The sequence below is a fragment of the Citrus clementina genome, unplaced genomic scaffold (assembly GCF_000493195.1).
Source record: "Citrus clementina cultivar Clemenules unplaced genomic scaffold, Citrus_clementina_v1.0 scaffold_8, whole genome shotgun sequence".
Taxonomy (NCBI): domain Eukaryota; kingdom Viridiplantae; phylum Streptophyta; class Magnoliopsida; order Sapindales; family Rutaceae; genus Citrus; species Citrus x clementina.
The window spans coordinates 8102592-8117440 of NW_006262022.1; the positions used below are offsets into that span (position 1 = coordinate 8102592).

Genomic DNA, 14849 nt, shown 5'->3' on the forward strand with positions numbered 1-14849 from the left:
ATTAGTGTCTGCTTCTAAATAGTTTTAGGATTCTTCTTCATTTAGGTTGGATGCTTTTTTATACAATATCAGGCTGGATGATAAAGATTGTCCTGAAGAGACATAAGCTCATCTCACTATTCTGGATCTTTTTATTAGTTAAAGTAGTAAAAGTTAAACTGTTTCCTATCAAGAAAACCAAAAAAAAAAAAAAAACAAGAGGGAGATTTTGATTCTCATTTTTGGCTTCTGTTCTGTTCATGGTAGTTTTTTAAATCATATCTTTTAAAAGGTAGACGGTGGACAAAGCCCAGATCAACATTTTAACCCCTATCTCCCCCAGGATTTGAAATTGGGTGGCCAGCTAAATAAAGCTACTTGAAAACCACTCAGTTAGGCCCCTAGGGCCATTCTTTTTGTGGTAATTGGTACTATCTTGTGTACATAAATGGCCTGTTTCTCTAATTGAGATTGTTTTGTTGTTTGAGTCAGATTCTTGCTTTTTAAATTCCTTATCTCACCTTGTGCTTTCCGGTGGGTGGTTGCTTCCTGGAAAACTAGCAAAGATGCTTTTGATTGATTGTGAGCAGAATGACTGTGGTTGCCCTTTGACTATATGAGGTACTCCTCATCTTCTGCCAGCACAATCTTTTGTGTTTTATAGATCACGATGAGGATGTAGATGAATTTCAGAAGAAAGAGAAACTTTTAATTAAATCTCAAGTGTTGGACAAATCCAACGGTTGAGATTGAAGGTCCTGACAAAAATTTCTATCAAGACGTCCCACTAGTAAAACCAATTTAGCTATATATATATATGGGGTATACATATGTATGTATGTATGTATATTATATGGTAATTTCTATTTTGACCTCATTTTATTATTATCATTCTTTTCATTGAAGCATTTATACACATTAGGTTTATTTATGCTTTTTGTTTTCTCTTGAGTATGCTTGTCCATCTGACTTGATCATGCATTGATGCTTGTATTATGAATTCTGTATTCTGATATGCAAATTATGCCTTGCAGTGCTGGACTTTACCAGGCAGCTTCTGGAGACAGGAGTAGAGAATGATTTAGTCCTTTCTTTAGTTGTTTTCTCCCTCCAGTATCTTCTAGTAAACCATGAGTATTGGAAATACAAGGTGAAGCATGTTCGTTGGAAAATAACATTAAAGGTGTGTTATTGTTTTAGTCAGCTGTTACATTACCAGGAGACTTTGATTTGGAAGATAGGCAGTACCTTCCCTGTAGGGTAAGTTTCTAATCGATTTAATCAAACTCCAGGAAATGTCCATGATATAGTTTGTAGGAGGTTTATGTCTATTTTGGAAGCTCTAGGGAAGGTATTTTCCTGTTTCTGGAAGCAGGGAAGTTTATTTTCTTATAATTAAGCCAAAAACTCAAGAGTTTGTTATGGTAAAAGGAGGCTTGCCTAATGAGGTATTTTGTGTATTGTTGAAATTCTCAAGCTGCTTAATGCTAGAGCCACTTCTGGGTTCAACTCTCATTTACTTGCCACTTCAGTTTATGCAAACATGTTGAAGGTTTGAGTGTAATTAGATTGATCACTCTAGAGCCATGATCTGGATTGGGAATGACGGTTTTACTAGGCCAGATAATAACCAGAGACTTAACTAAGCTACATCATATCAACAAATTTCAAACAAGGAGAACGACAGAACTTTATTTCGTAAACATCCGTAAATAATTTTGAAAGAGCAGAGAAATTGAACTTCTTTATGGGCATTGCTAAATGATTTAAATGCTTGAAAAAGAAATAGGTGTCTACCTATCAGCCTTAGCTTGCTTGCGTTGGAATCTCCCAATATATTAATTAAATCATAAAATGTTATGTTTTTGTTAATTGTTGAAAGATAATATTGTTATTTGGTTAACGCTTCTGGATGGGATGGTATGATCAGTTCAAAAGCTCAAATCTTTGTTTCTTTTATTGATGATTTTTTTTTCAATGCTAACTTAACAATGATATTGATATTCAGTTGATGCTTCTGGGCATAATGAAATCCTGAGTTTAAAAGTCCTAAGTCTGTGTTCTTTTTATTGATGATATTTGAATTTATTGTCCCTTGGTTTCTACTTTAGATTTGTCCACCATTGTAACATGTGACTAGAATGAGTTGTAAATTGCATGATGGTGCAAGTGAAAGCATAATAAAAATTAATTGACTCTTTTAGAAGTTAAAGAGTTTCAGTGAACAAATCCCTCTCATATTGACAAATAAATGCAACCATGCCTCCTGAATTTATCATTATATTTTATTGACGTTTTTGTGTCTGTCAGAGTTGAGGACCCTTTGGGTATCAGTCAGAATTAACTTCAAGGATATTACACTTCTTCTTCCTTTTTTTTCCTCCTTTTTTTTTCGTTTTTGGTTTTTTGGGGTGTTGTTTTTATTTTAATAAGAAGCAACAAATTATTCACAAGAAACAGACACACAAGAGGGTAGACCAAGTAGCCACAAAAAGAAAATCAATACCGCAAGAAAAACCAAAAAGAGCAACACTCATCTAACTCTGCTTAATTGCCATTTTTTCCTTTTTTTTTTCAAATGTTTAACGATCTATAATTGTCTTGCATGGCATTTGTTTCATAATTGCTTGTCAAAAGCATGGCTTTTGTTTGAAATTCCTGCATATTGTCTTCCTTCTGACCTCATATTCTGCTTTATCTCTTCTAATTTTCTGATTCTGCTCAAACGAATGCTGGAATATTTTCGTTGGAAATAAGTGCTGCAAAGGTGAAATTTTTTTTCATGTTTATTGTTTTAGGTACTTCAAGTGATCAAAACATGCATTATTTCAACCTTGGTCCCCGGGAAGTTGGGTGAGGTCATTCGGGGTACGCTACTCTGTGATTCTTTCATATTTTCCTCCTGATTCCGATGGATGTCTCCATCTCGGAGTCAATGCTGCTTTTCCTACTAACAGGATCACAATGTTAACAGAAACTTTATGTCATCCGCACTTTCGAACTGATGGAGATTGAAGGGCTGGAACTTGCTATAGGTTCTGCTTTGGATATTTTGTATACCATGCTTTCAAAATTTTCAAAGGTAAGCTTTGAATTTTCCTACGATTGTAATACTAGGGGCTTGCTACATAGTAAATGATGAAGTAACACATCATGTTATTGGTATGCTGGTAAATAGAGGTACTATTGTGTCTTTGTTATCTGCCTGTCTTTCAAGTTTTTATTACTGTTATCTTATGTCACAAGTTTGAGTAATCCCTGCGCAAGCTAACAGACGGCCTCTGTATCTCTTAAGTTCAATTGTTTTGTTTCTTTCCTTCAAGTTCATATCACTTCTTATTGCTTTCAAATATTTATTCACTGATTCTATGCATATGTGGTATATTCTGTCTAGTTCCACCCTAATTATATCTATGAAATTTATAACTCTCAATTTTACTTACAGGAAATATCTTCCATCCCTTCTGTCTTTCACCAAGCTGTGCTGTCACCTACAACAACACCAGTTCCTGTTTTTGCAGCTGTTACGTCCTTGATATCATATTTTCGCAATCCTGTATTGATTTTCTATCGATACTCATTTTTTGTTCTTTTCTTCCTATGCTTAAAGCTGTGAATATTGGATAATTGTATGATTATTGTGGAATATAATGGCATAGCTGTTTATAATTTAAGGGCCTAAGGTTTGGTTGGCACTTCTATGCGAGAATGCCTGTTGAACTTCCTCCATGTTTATAAATGCTTGTACAGGTAATTGTCTGTCAAGTGTCTGATGAGTTGCTTAGATTAAATTGAAGTCTCGAGTACTAAAGTCTGGGGAGAAACCCTTGCTTGGGGTTTCAGTTGAAAAACAAATGAGCTGTGAGATTTAGCTCTGACTTGTTCAATTTGACATTGAGGGAAAAAAATTAATTGCTATTCCCAACTTAAGTTGCTAGAATTGTTAATTTTTGGGCATTCCTGAACACAATTTATGTGTAACAAACTAAGGCTTTGCGGTTACCGCGTACTGCTGAATGTATTCCACTTCCTAAAGGCCTCGTGGCAAGGGGCTGGTCAGTACACAAATATTTTGGAGTCATTGAAGAGCCCCGGAAAGTTCTGGAAGCATCTGTCCAACTCATTTTCATTAATTACTAGCTGGCAGTCTCCTGTACTTGAAGGTATAACAGAAGTGGAGTCTCACAATTTGGCATACAAATATCAGTGGGCAAACACTAACTTACAGCCGGCTGTAAGTTACAGTACTCACAAAAATGTGTAAAAGTAAGAAATTATCAAAAAATTTATTATAACTTTAATGATTTTTTTATACAAAATTTATTATTTTTAGATGATTTATATATAAATACTACTTTATTAGTGTGATTATTAATATTCAACTAAACTAACAAAATGTACTCATGACATGTGGGAAATTGAAAATTATTAAATTTTTACATAAAACATATTAGATTATAAAGCATAAAATTACATGCCTACAAAAATAATGTGGTGCAAATATCTCCACCCTAATTTGTAATTTTATTTTTATTTTTTTGGTTTCCTTATAAAGATATTACCCTCCAACCACTTAAAAATATTGAAAGTGCTAATAGCTATCACGAGTTTCTAACACAATCTCAAAACCACATCAAGATTTAGCTTTACATATCAACCAACTACTTTTTCATTAACTCTATTAGCCATTATTAAATAGTTTAAGATCAAAAACTATTTTCTTCTTGAAGTCTTGTAAAATATTCTTTTACATTCTTAAATGAATCTAAGAGAAAAAAAAAAAAAGTATCTTTAACTTATATTCTTGTAGCTAAAGGAGTTATTAGTAGTTTATATAAAAGTAAAATTTAAGATGATTTTGAAATATTATTAGAAACTCGTACTGGATACTTGCACTTTTAATAGTTCTTGATATGATTGGCAGATAAATTTTATTTTTTAAAAAAGTTCAAGTGGATATTAACACATTTAAATGTGTATTTGGGATTGTGGTAATTTGTTTTTGTCCTAGAACACTGATATGTATATTATAAAAAAATTGTTAATAATTTGAAATCCATCTAGACTATATTAGATTTATTATAACATTAGGTAGATTTCTACCCTCACTTAATATGGGACAAATATCCAATTAATTCATCCATATTAGTCATGAAAGATATGATTATGTGATAATTCTTAACTCAAAACACGTCTAGAAAACATCTCTTAAAAGTGATTACGATACATCTAGTTGCATGAAAATGTCTTGAGTTGAATTTTTTTTTCTTTTGAATTTGTTATGATATACAAATATTACAAATGGGTCTACTGAGAATTTGAACTTACAATATAACTTAGAAGTCTATTAAATATAGTTCAGAAATTTGCACCTAATGGAGCTGAGACATCTACCTTCATACTTGGAAAAATATATTACTCCCATTAATATTTCGAGAAAGACATGTATTTATCTATCCAAAATTTTTCAAGAGAAACTACTTTTTAAGTCTTTGAAAATTCAAACTGGTGCCCTCAATTTTGGAGGGCACAGCCAAGCCATTACATCAAGACCATAATGGTCGGGTTGGTGAAATCAAGAGGACATGCAAAAGAGCGACAATACTAATTATTTGTCATTATCTAAGAGGTTGAACAGTATGAAGATCATTGTTGTTGCTATCAACAGCTAAACCCCAACCATGGAGAGAGAGGATGATCACCGAATAGGTCTTTCTATACAAATAGCTTTCATTTAAAGGATTTTAATTTGATCATTAGAAAGCACTGGTTATCACTTCACACTTTTCCCGATAAAACTAAATTCTGCACAATTTTCTCAATAAAACTGAACATGTGAGTTGTGGTGAGCGATGGTGTTGTCCACCATATCAGTTCTCTTCACTCAAATGCACAGAACTCAATGACACTTACTAATTATATACCTACTCAATTCGAATGGTGCTTAGATGGCGCAGTTATTAATTAAAGTTGCTCAAAATTAAAAGTTTCAAGTGCAAACTAGTAGAACGAACAAAAGGTTTTGGGAATAGTTTGATAACACTGTAAATTTTAAAATAATTATTGTTAGTTGTACTATAAAAATAATTAATTGTAAAAAAAAAACTAATTAAACGTTTAGTAAAGTTTATTTTCAAAAGTGACAGTCGTATGTGTTTGGTAAATCTTGTTATTAAATTATTGTAAGAATATACATAACTAAATTGGACATAATGTTAAATAAAATTCATTTAGATATTTATAAATATGTATGTAAAATATTTTTTAATGAGTACATATAATAATTGATAACTATAATAAATATTTTATATTATTAATTTTATTTTTTATTTCGTTATCTCGATATAATTGAAATAATAATAATCTTTTTAAAGTTAATGGTTTTATTTTTCTAGTTAGTAGGGATAATTTTAGATTTTTATATTATATTAAGTATAAAGTGATTCTCAAAATTAGATTTTAAAAAGCAATTCCTTCCATGCTTTTCAAATTTTATTGTAAGATGGGAAAATTTTGGTCAAAGTGATTTCTAAAAAATTTACCAAATACTAAAATTAGTTTTTAACTTTTCAAAATCACTTTTGAGACTTCTAAAAGCAATTTTAAACAAGCACTTAGTTAAGACTTATATTAAAGATTATACAATAGAGATTTTTTTTTTTTTAAAAAAAAGAAATTATTAAGTGATTATAAAGCCTTCCAAAGTACAAATTAAATGGGATGGATAATCTTCCATACCTAAAATGAATTTAAACACTGTAAAATAAATTTTACTAAAATATGTGTTGATTGGTTATTAAACCTCGAGATATGAGAAATTCACTTATACTATATATCTTGGAGACTATAAAATCATAATTTTAAGAAAAAATGGAGGTTGATTACTACTGGTACCGTACGTTTTTTGAGTTTATGTTACGGTCTAATAAAGTTTATTGATTTTATGTTACAACCCACTTATGTTTATAAATTTTGCATTGTGGCCTGTTGAGCAGGGATGACAATTCTATACATATCCGCTCGGTAACCGACCCATATAGTGCGATCTATTAAAAACCAAAATTCCATCAAGTGACTTAATGCTTGAAGTCATGTCAAGAGACTCGAACTTTATGGATTGGGATTATTAGATTAAATATGAAATTTGTAATTAACAACTTTGCTGGTACCCATGAGTTGCATAGTTTCAGAAAGAGATTTTGAAAAGACAAAAGAGGATAGCACAACACTTCATATACAGATAGAATTTCAAGATTTAGAAGAAACAAGTCCAAAATACACCATAAATTCATTACATATACAATACAAGTCCTCTCATTGAGGTATACTTATTTTATAATAAAATGTGAAAATACAGGCAAGCAGCACAGGCAGAAGATGAATTTACTCATCTTTATTTTAGGAAAAAGACATATTTATAGGTTTCCTTTAAACTTGAGATGATCCAAGTTGTAGCGACACAATGAAGTAAATCGCAAGAACCAAACACGAACATAGAAATATTATTCCAGATGATGCACATAAGAAGTGACTTGAATCTTCATCAGTATCTGAACATTCTGCATTCATAAAGTAGAGAACTTCAGCAGGAACTACAGAGAAGAGAATTAAATGCTCAGGTGTAGACCTCCGTATATTGTGAACTCGCCCTTTTACATCAATGCAAAGCAGGGCCGACTCAACCTTATTTGACGCCTTATGCAAATGATTTTAATTAGTTCTTCTTAAAATTTAGGAATATATATATTATTTATTGAAAGTCAATTCTTTAAACACTCTAAAATGTAAAATTATTAAATAAAATTCTATTCTACTATTGCTAATCCATGAAATTTTTATTCAGTTATAATATTTTCACTTATTATTTTTTTAATTTAAATTACATCTTTTTTACTACTTTTCTAGATTAAACTGATTTTTCTATTCTTCTATTTTCTAAAGTTTTTCGATATAGTTTTATTTCAAAATAGATAAAACAACACACACACAAAATAGTAGATGAATAAAAGAATATATTAAAAAGACATAAGAACAAATAAATAACATAACTAATTAAGAGAATAATAAAAAGATAAAATATGGAATTTGGGATGAAATCAGAAATTAACTTTATCTTTATTTTAATTGTTTGAAGATTTGAGTAATGACCAATATCCATAGAGAATAGAGAAAACTATTAGATTTTTCCTTTTTCTTCTTGAGTGGAAAGTAGAGGAAGCAGGATTTTTTTCCGTCTCTCTCTTTCTTTCTCTCAAACACTAAGAACATATCGTATCTTGATTGTTGGAGGAAAAATCTAATGGATAAGTAATAAAATGTGGGATTTTTATAGAGGTTTAAAATGAATATAAAACTTTTTAACTATAACATATTAATTCTAACAATGAAATAGAGAATTTGTAGGATTTAAACTATTAATTTATCAGTTTTATCGGAATTAAAACTACTAAAAACTATATTAAATAAACTACTAAATAAACTATATTAAATAAATTTGATAATTTATTTAGGAAAAGATAATTACAAAATAATAATAAAATAAATGAATAATAATGACTTTTAAATTTACTTTTCTTTTTTATACACAAAATAATCTTTTCATGGGATCTTCATGTAAACCGAGCTTTAGGCAATCGCCTAAATTACCTAGAAGTTGAGCCGCTATTGATGCAAAGGACCAATACTAACAGCAATAAAAGAAAAAAAAATTCCTATAGTTATTATTAACTATTCAAGGCCTTGTATATCAGTGCAAAAGGGCCACTTAGGGATGCAACACCGGACCTTTTGTCAAAGCATGATTTTTGTGATGTTATGCAATCTTTTCAAACATTCAAAAAATTTAGAAACTCAGGCTTTAATTTTCTCAAACTAAAACCTCCAATTGTCGAACAAAAAGGTGAGAAACTCAATAGGGTAATCATAAGAACAAGAAACCTCCACTGATTCAAAATTCCGCATAAATTCCAGAGCAAAACATGAAACTCATTCTGCAATTATTGATAGAACTATCTATGCATTTTTTGAAACAAGCAATGAGATCAAAGAAATGAAAGGAAAACTAATTACCTGGAACTTTATTAACTCTTCAAATTCATGAATACAAGACTTCTGACATAGATGGCTTCTCCAAAAGCTGAAAAAAGTATATAAGAGCTCAAAGCACAGAATAAGGAGGAAATGGAACGTTGATTATATAAACTGTGTAATGATAATGAGCCCAAAGGGCAACAAAAGGGGGGACATAAACGCCTTTTACACCTTTTTTGTTAAGCTAAATAAAAAGAAAGAAACAGGGGTATCAAAATTGCACCATGGAATTTGACAAACACATTTTAATTGAAAAACTTTGATATTTCCATGGAAGACAGGTTAGTGAGTGATCTGTACCTTTTCTTCATGTAATTGATGTATGATCTTGTTAATGTTACTATCGGAGCGCCATTCACCGTGCCCATAACCATAGCAAACACTTTCTGTCAGTGTTCTTAAGTCTCCTGCAGTGAAAATCTTCATCTTGGGACAGCCAATCACACATAGATATTCCAAAGATGGGAATCTGAAGGTGTAATTGCCAGAGCTAAAGCTTGTGAGACTATCTAAATGATGCAGATCCAACGACTTCAATTTGATGAAAACTATCTCTTCCTTTGCTGCTGCTGCATCTCCCTCACTTATTACCACTTGTGTCATTGCACTGCATCCATATATCGTCAAACTTTCAAGTTGCACTAGACTTTTTGCTCCGGAGGGTGTTACTAAGTTCATCAACTTCTGGCAACTGTCTACCTGCAGTTGCAGCAGTTCGGTGAGATTAGACTAATCAGATTTTGAGAATGGCAAAATGTCAATTAGACTAATAAGGTTTTGACAAAGTTGTACTTTTAGAATTTCAAGATTTTGAAGAATGGAATCCCCCATGTTGGAGTTTGGTATCCACAAGTACTCAAGATCATTAAGACAGATCAGCTCTAACTTCTTTATCAAGTGTACTTGTCCTCCATTTGAGAATAGCTCTTTGTATGCACAAAAAGACAGGTTGAGATTTTCCAGCCTGTGAAATTTCTCAAGCAAACCATTTGGAACACTAGCTGAGTCATCATCCCTGACCTCCATATCTTTAAGACTGCCAAAGAGGCGATCTTGTGGGAAATCACCCTGCAAAAGCATCATGATGTCCTTTACACTTAACCCCAGTTCCTCCAAATTGGGGAAGATCTGATCAACATCAACAAAATAAAAGCTTAAGTTAAATTCATCACTTCTCTCAAACAATTTTGAGTAAGCCAATCATATAAATTGATTTCATAATATATCATCAACGTATATATTGAGTCTGATCCATTCATAACAAGAGAGTCTATTCGGCAAAAAAGATATTGGTTTTAAAAAGAAACAATAAGAATGCATGAAAAACAGGTAAAGGATACATTACTAAAGTTGAACATTGTAATATTTCAAAGTAGAGATTCATTTGTTGATTCTAAATAAAAGTATTGAATTCATCCATTATTGATTTTTGTAATAATTGAAAGCAAATGTAGATGCAAAATATGCAACAAAGACACTCGGGGACAAGAATGTTAATTCCAGGTATCTATTAACAAATTAAAAATGGTCAAGGATCTAAGTACAAAACTTGTTTACAGGGAGTACTTAAGCGAGTCATTTCTAAAATTTTGGTTTGCGAATTTTTTTTTTAAAGCACAAGGACTCAACTGATCATAAAAGTTTAAAAAATGGTATCATACCTTTTCGAAGGAGAAGAATGGTTGCTTTGGGACATGAAGTTGATTGTTCTCATTACTATGGAAACTAAATGATTCTGAAGCGAAAGTGTTTAATTTGTCGCAGGAAAACACCTCCAACTTTTTTAGCTCTGGCCATTCCGAAGTATGCAACCCAGGGTATAAACATGTAAGTTCAGGTAGATGGCAGAGGCTAATATTTGTCACCCGCCGAAATGCAAAACAAGGGGTCTCTTGACCTGGCCCTTCCTCAGAAATAATCACCTCCAAACCTGCACAGTTGCGTATCTCCAGGTGCTGGAGTTGATCCAAGCTTTTGATCATAGAAGCATAAAACACGAATTTTAATTTCTGACAGCCCCACACTATCAATCGTGTTAGACATTGAAAGCAACAAGGAGTTTGATTGTCCCAAATACTTTTGACATTAATTTCACACAGCTCCAAAGCCTCTAAGTTGGGCAAAACAACCTTCAGATAAAGTTCTTGTCAGATATTCCAACATCATATGAGAAGCAGCATCTCAACAATTTTCTTCATCAATTGCAAATGCAGGTCAAAATCAACTTCCACTTGAGTGCCTAATCTAATTCATATTATGTAAAGATCTTAGTAAGTGTGTTGTCCTTTTACGTTTTTCCATCTTTTTTATGGAGGATTTATTTTCTACTTATATGCCAACAAAATGAGAATGCATGATAGAATAAAATGCTAGAGAACCAGAAATTAATATAGCTTACCTTCTCATTAAAAAGTGATGTCCAAGTATCAGGCATGTCTTCAACAATGATTTCGCTGTCCCCTGTACTAGCTGTTAATCCCTCTTGCGTCTCTCGTCGATTTGGTGACATGGAAGGTCCCCTCAGTTCACAGAAAAAGCTTTTAAGTTCTGGAAGATTTCCCAGACTCAAATACCTTATTTGAGCAAACTCTATCTTCTCATTTGCATTACTGTTGTCAGCTACATCAGGTTCTTCTCCACCAATTGCAAAAATCTCTTTCATCTTGTTGCATTTAATAACTGCAATCCTCTGAAGACTTGGAAGGCACTTAGTAGTAGAGAGCACAAAGATATTACTCAACTCATCACAATTTTCCACTTTTATGGTTCTAAGTTCAGCGAAAGACTCTGTGCTAAGTCGATCAACACATATCCTCTTCAAGTTAATCAAATTCTGAAGAGAAAGCAACTCCAAAAGAGGAAAGGCATCACAATCCACTATCTCCCTTGAGTCAACAATAAACAAGAGATCAGGATTATTTTGTACAAGAAGATGCTTTAGCTGTGAAAATCCCTGAGTGTCCAATTCAAAAAGAATATTCTTGACACCTTGGAACTTGTCCAAACACAAGTATTCAACTTTTCTGATGCCCTGCAATTTCCTCGAGCAAATAGTCTTACAATTAAGCTTCAATTTCAACATTCTTAAAGACTGATGATCAAGGATCAAAAAGTGTGACCGACTAATTCTAAACCAATCTTTACTGAGAATCACAGGAGGCTCGAACGATCTATCTCCTATTAATATTTTGAACCTTTCCAGCTCCCTGACAAAAAACCCTTCCGGTAAAGCATTATCATTTTCAACAGCTATTTCCAAAGTTGTCAGCCTAGGCAGAGGCATCAACTCATCAAGGCTAGCTTTACTTCTTTTACTACTGGATCCTTCATCCTCAACCTTCCATTCAACAAAGCAATTAGACATATACAGCTCTTCCAATCGAGTAAAGCTTGCTATGAGATTGGCTGCAATAACTTTTAGGTGGAAACAATTAGTCAAATCTAACAACCTTAGCTTAGTCAATTTACCTAGTTCTTCAGGGAATTCCACAATATCAGATCCGATTAAGCTAAGGATTTCCAGATTTTTCAACTCACCGATAATAGTTATGTCTCCCAGCGTGCCATGATCCAGACATAGTGTTCGAAGGTTTAACAGGAGATCAATTGAAGATGGCAATGAAAACAACTGCATGTTCGTCAAATCTACAACCTTGAGCTCTCTCATCCCTGTGAAAAAACTCCGAGGAATATTGACGTCAACAGAAGAATGCTTGGAAGACAAAAGTAAAAGTTCAAGTTGCGGACATTCTAAACCTTCAGGAAGTTCACCACCACTACTATCTATCCAAGAGATTGCATAGTATTTTTTCAGTGCATCCTTATCCGGCCATTCCCACACATCACCATTTCTAACCAAAAATTCGTTCTGTTCACCACATGCAATTAAAATGGCAACGTCGTGGACAACATCATGCATAGAAAACTCTCTACAGCTATAGCCCTCAAGCAACAAACAAGAGTCTTTAAGTTCATGCACCAGTGTATATAATGTGTTTCGTGCATCTTCCATGTTGATTCCTCGAAAAATGCCCAACCCTATGCAGTATTTGAACAAGTCTGAAGCAAAAAATGACTTGGGCATTAGACTGCAGAGCTGAAAAATTTTCTTAAGTTGCTCACCTTTTAAGGCATCATAACTCAGCTTGATAGCTGTGTATGCCTTCCCTAGCTCTCTATGAAAGTTATTCTCCGTAGGCATTCGGAGCTCGTGCAGGGCATTCTTCCAACATTCAGACTCAGTCTTATTTCTCAAAGCCTTTGCTATGGGTTCTAAGGCAATCGGCAAACCTCCACATTGCTTGACTATCTGTGTTGCTGTAGATTTCATCCTACGAATTAGACCATCATTGCCTAGCTTCACCTCAAACAATCTCCAAGCTTCTTCTTCATTTAAAATGTCCATCCGGACGTCAGCTTCAGAGCCCATTCTTGAAAGTAAATCACGACCTCGTGTTGTCAGCAATACTTTGCATCCTTTGTGTTCATCTCCAAAAGGAATTCCAACATCCTTCAAATGAAGCTCTGTCCACACATTATCTAAAATTACAAGTATCTTCCTACTCTTCTTCAATTGTGCATACAGCATACTTGCTCTAGCGTGTTCAGTTTCCTTGTCTAGTGTCAGCCCTATTTGCTCTGCAATTTCCATTTGAATCTTTTTCACATCTGGAGTTCGGGAAACCTCTGAAAAGACCATCTGATCAAAGCGCTTGTCCTCTTCAGCTTCCTCCGCTAGCCGTGCCACCTCCTCCACTAGTGTGGTCTTCCCAACGCCAGGCATCCCATACACCCCAATGATGCTGATTTTATCATCATATAATGCATTTTGTATGGCCTTCAAAGCAGGAATTCTTGATTCAAAGGCCACATAATCTTTGTCACGCTTAATCTTAAGCCAGAGGTAACGGTAATTAGGCCGGTAGGAAACTTCATGAAATCTCGTAGCCGCTTCCAAAAATTTACCAATGGCCTTCCCCTCTCTGGCTGCTTTCTTGCTAAGCTTATAACGGGTAAACAAACGCTTGAGACATGGCAGGTTATCTGCTGTCGCTTCATTTTCAAGGATGTTGGTTGAACTTTCCAGCAAGTTGGCAACCTTCTCCTGCCACTTCTGAACTTTCTCTTCAATCTTTTTTCCTTTGCATTTGTCGTCATTAACTCTGTTTTCAATGCTACTACTTTCATTCTTCAGGTCTACCATCGATTCCTTGAGTTTCTTAATGTTGTCATTGTAGTTAGGCAAGTAACCAAGTTGCTTTTTTAATGGAGCCAAGAATCTTACAACCTCTGGAACGAAAGGAATGATGATTTCTGCCATGGATTTTGAAGTGAACCAAACAGAACAGAGACAACAACAAACAAACAAAGAGATGCGCCAAGTGTGTTGTTAAGATCAAAAAAGTTGAAACACGAAAAACGGTTTCTTGATGCAACGAAAATGTAAAGAAAAACAGCAGTAACGACCACAAAAAAAAACAGAATCAAATCGTGTTTGAAATCAAAACTCAAAAGGATGAAAATAAGAAAAAGGGTTTCTTCGGTCTAAAGAGTTGACAGAATCGGATGTCAAAATTAAGAGACTTCAAAGTAGTAGTAGCAGGGTCTCTGATGTAGCTCAGAAAACAAAATATTTTCAAGCAAGTCATCTGAGTCATCAGCATTTTCGTCTTTGCTGTTGACTCAGACGCATTTTTGTCTTAGTCAGCTTTTTTTATTTTTTTAAGTCATCTAAGTCGACAGCGAAAACCAAGTTAAACAGTAATAATATATTAACCCAA

General features: G+C 33.4%; 1 protein-coding gene and 1 long non-coding RNA gene across 2 annotated transcripts; one reads left to right on the top strand and one right to left on the bottom strand.

Annotated features, from left to right (window-relative positions):
* The first annotated feature begins 1245 nt into the window (after window positions 1–1245).
* Window positions 1246–3680, top strand: LOC18034500. The gene is made up of 3 exons (XR_002904261.1): window positions 1246–2847; window positions 2954–3061; window positions 3425–3680. It is a non-coding gene; the product is annotated as an uncharacterized LOC18034500 (long non-coding RNA).
* Window positions 3681–10977: 7297 nt separating this feature from the next.
* LOC112096318 (probable disease resistance protein At4g27220) lies at window positions 10978–14389 on the bottom strand. The gene is made up of 2 exons (XM_024179746.1): window positions 11468–14389; window positions 10978–11040 (listed from the first exon to the last, which is right to left on the bottom strand). Exons 1-2 carry the CDS (start codon window positions 14387–14389, stop codon window positions 10978–10980), a joined length of 2985 nt encoding a protein of 994 aa, XP_024035514.1.
* Window positions 14390–14849: the final 460 nt, after the last annotated feature.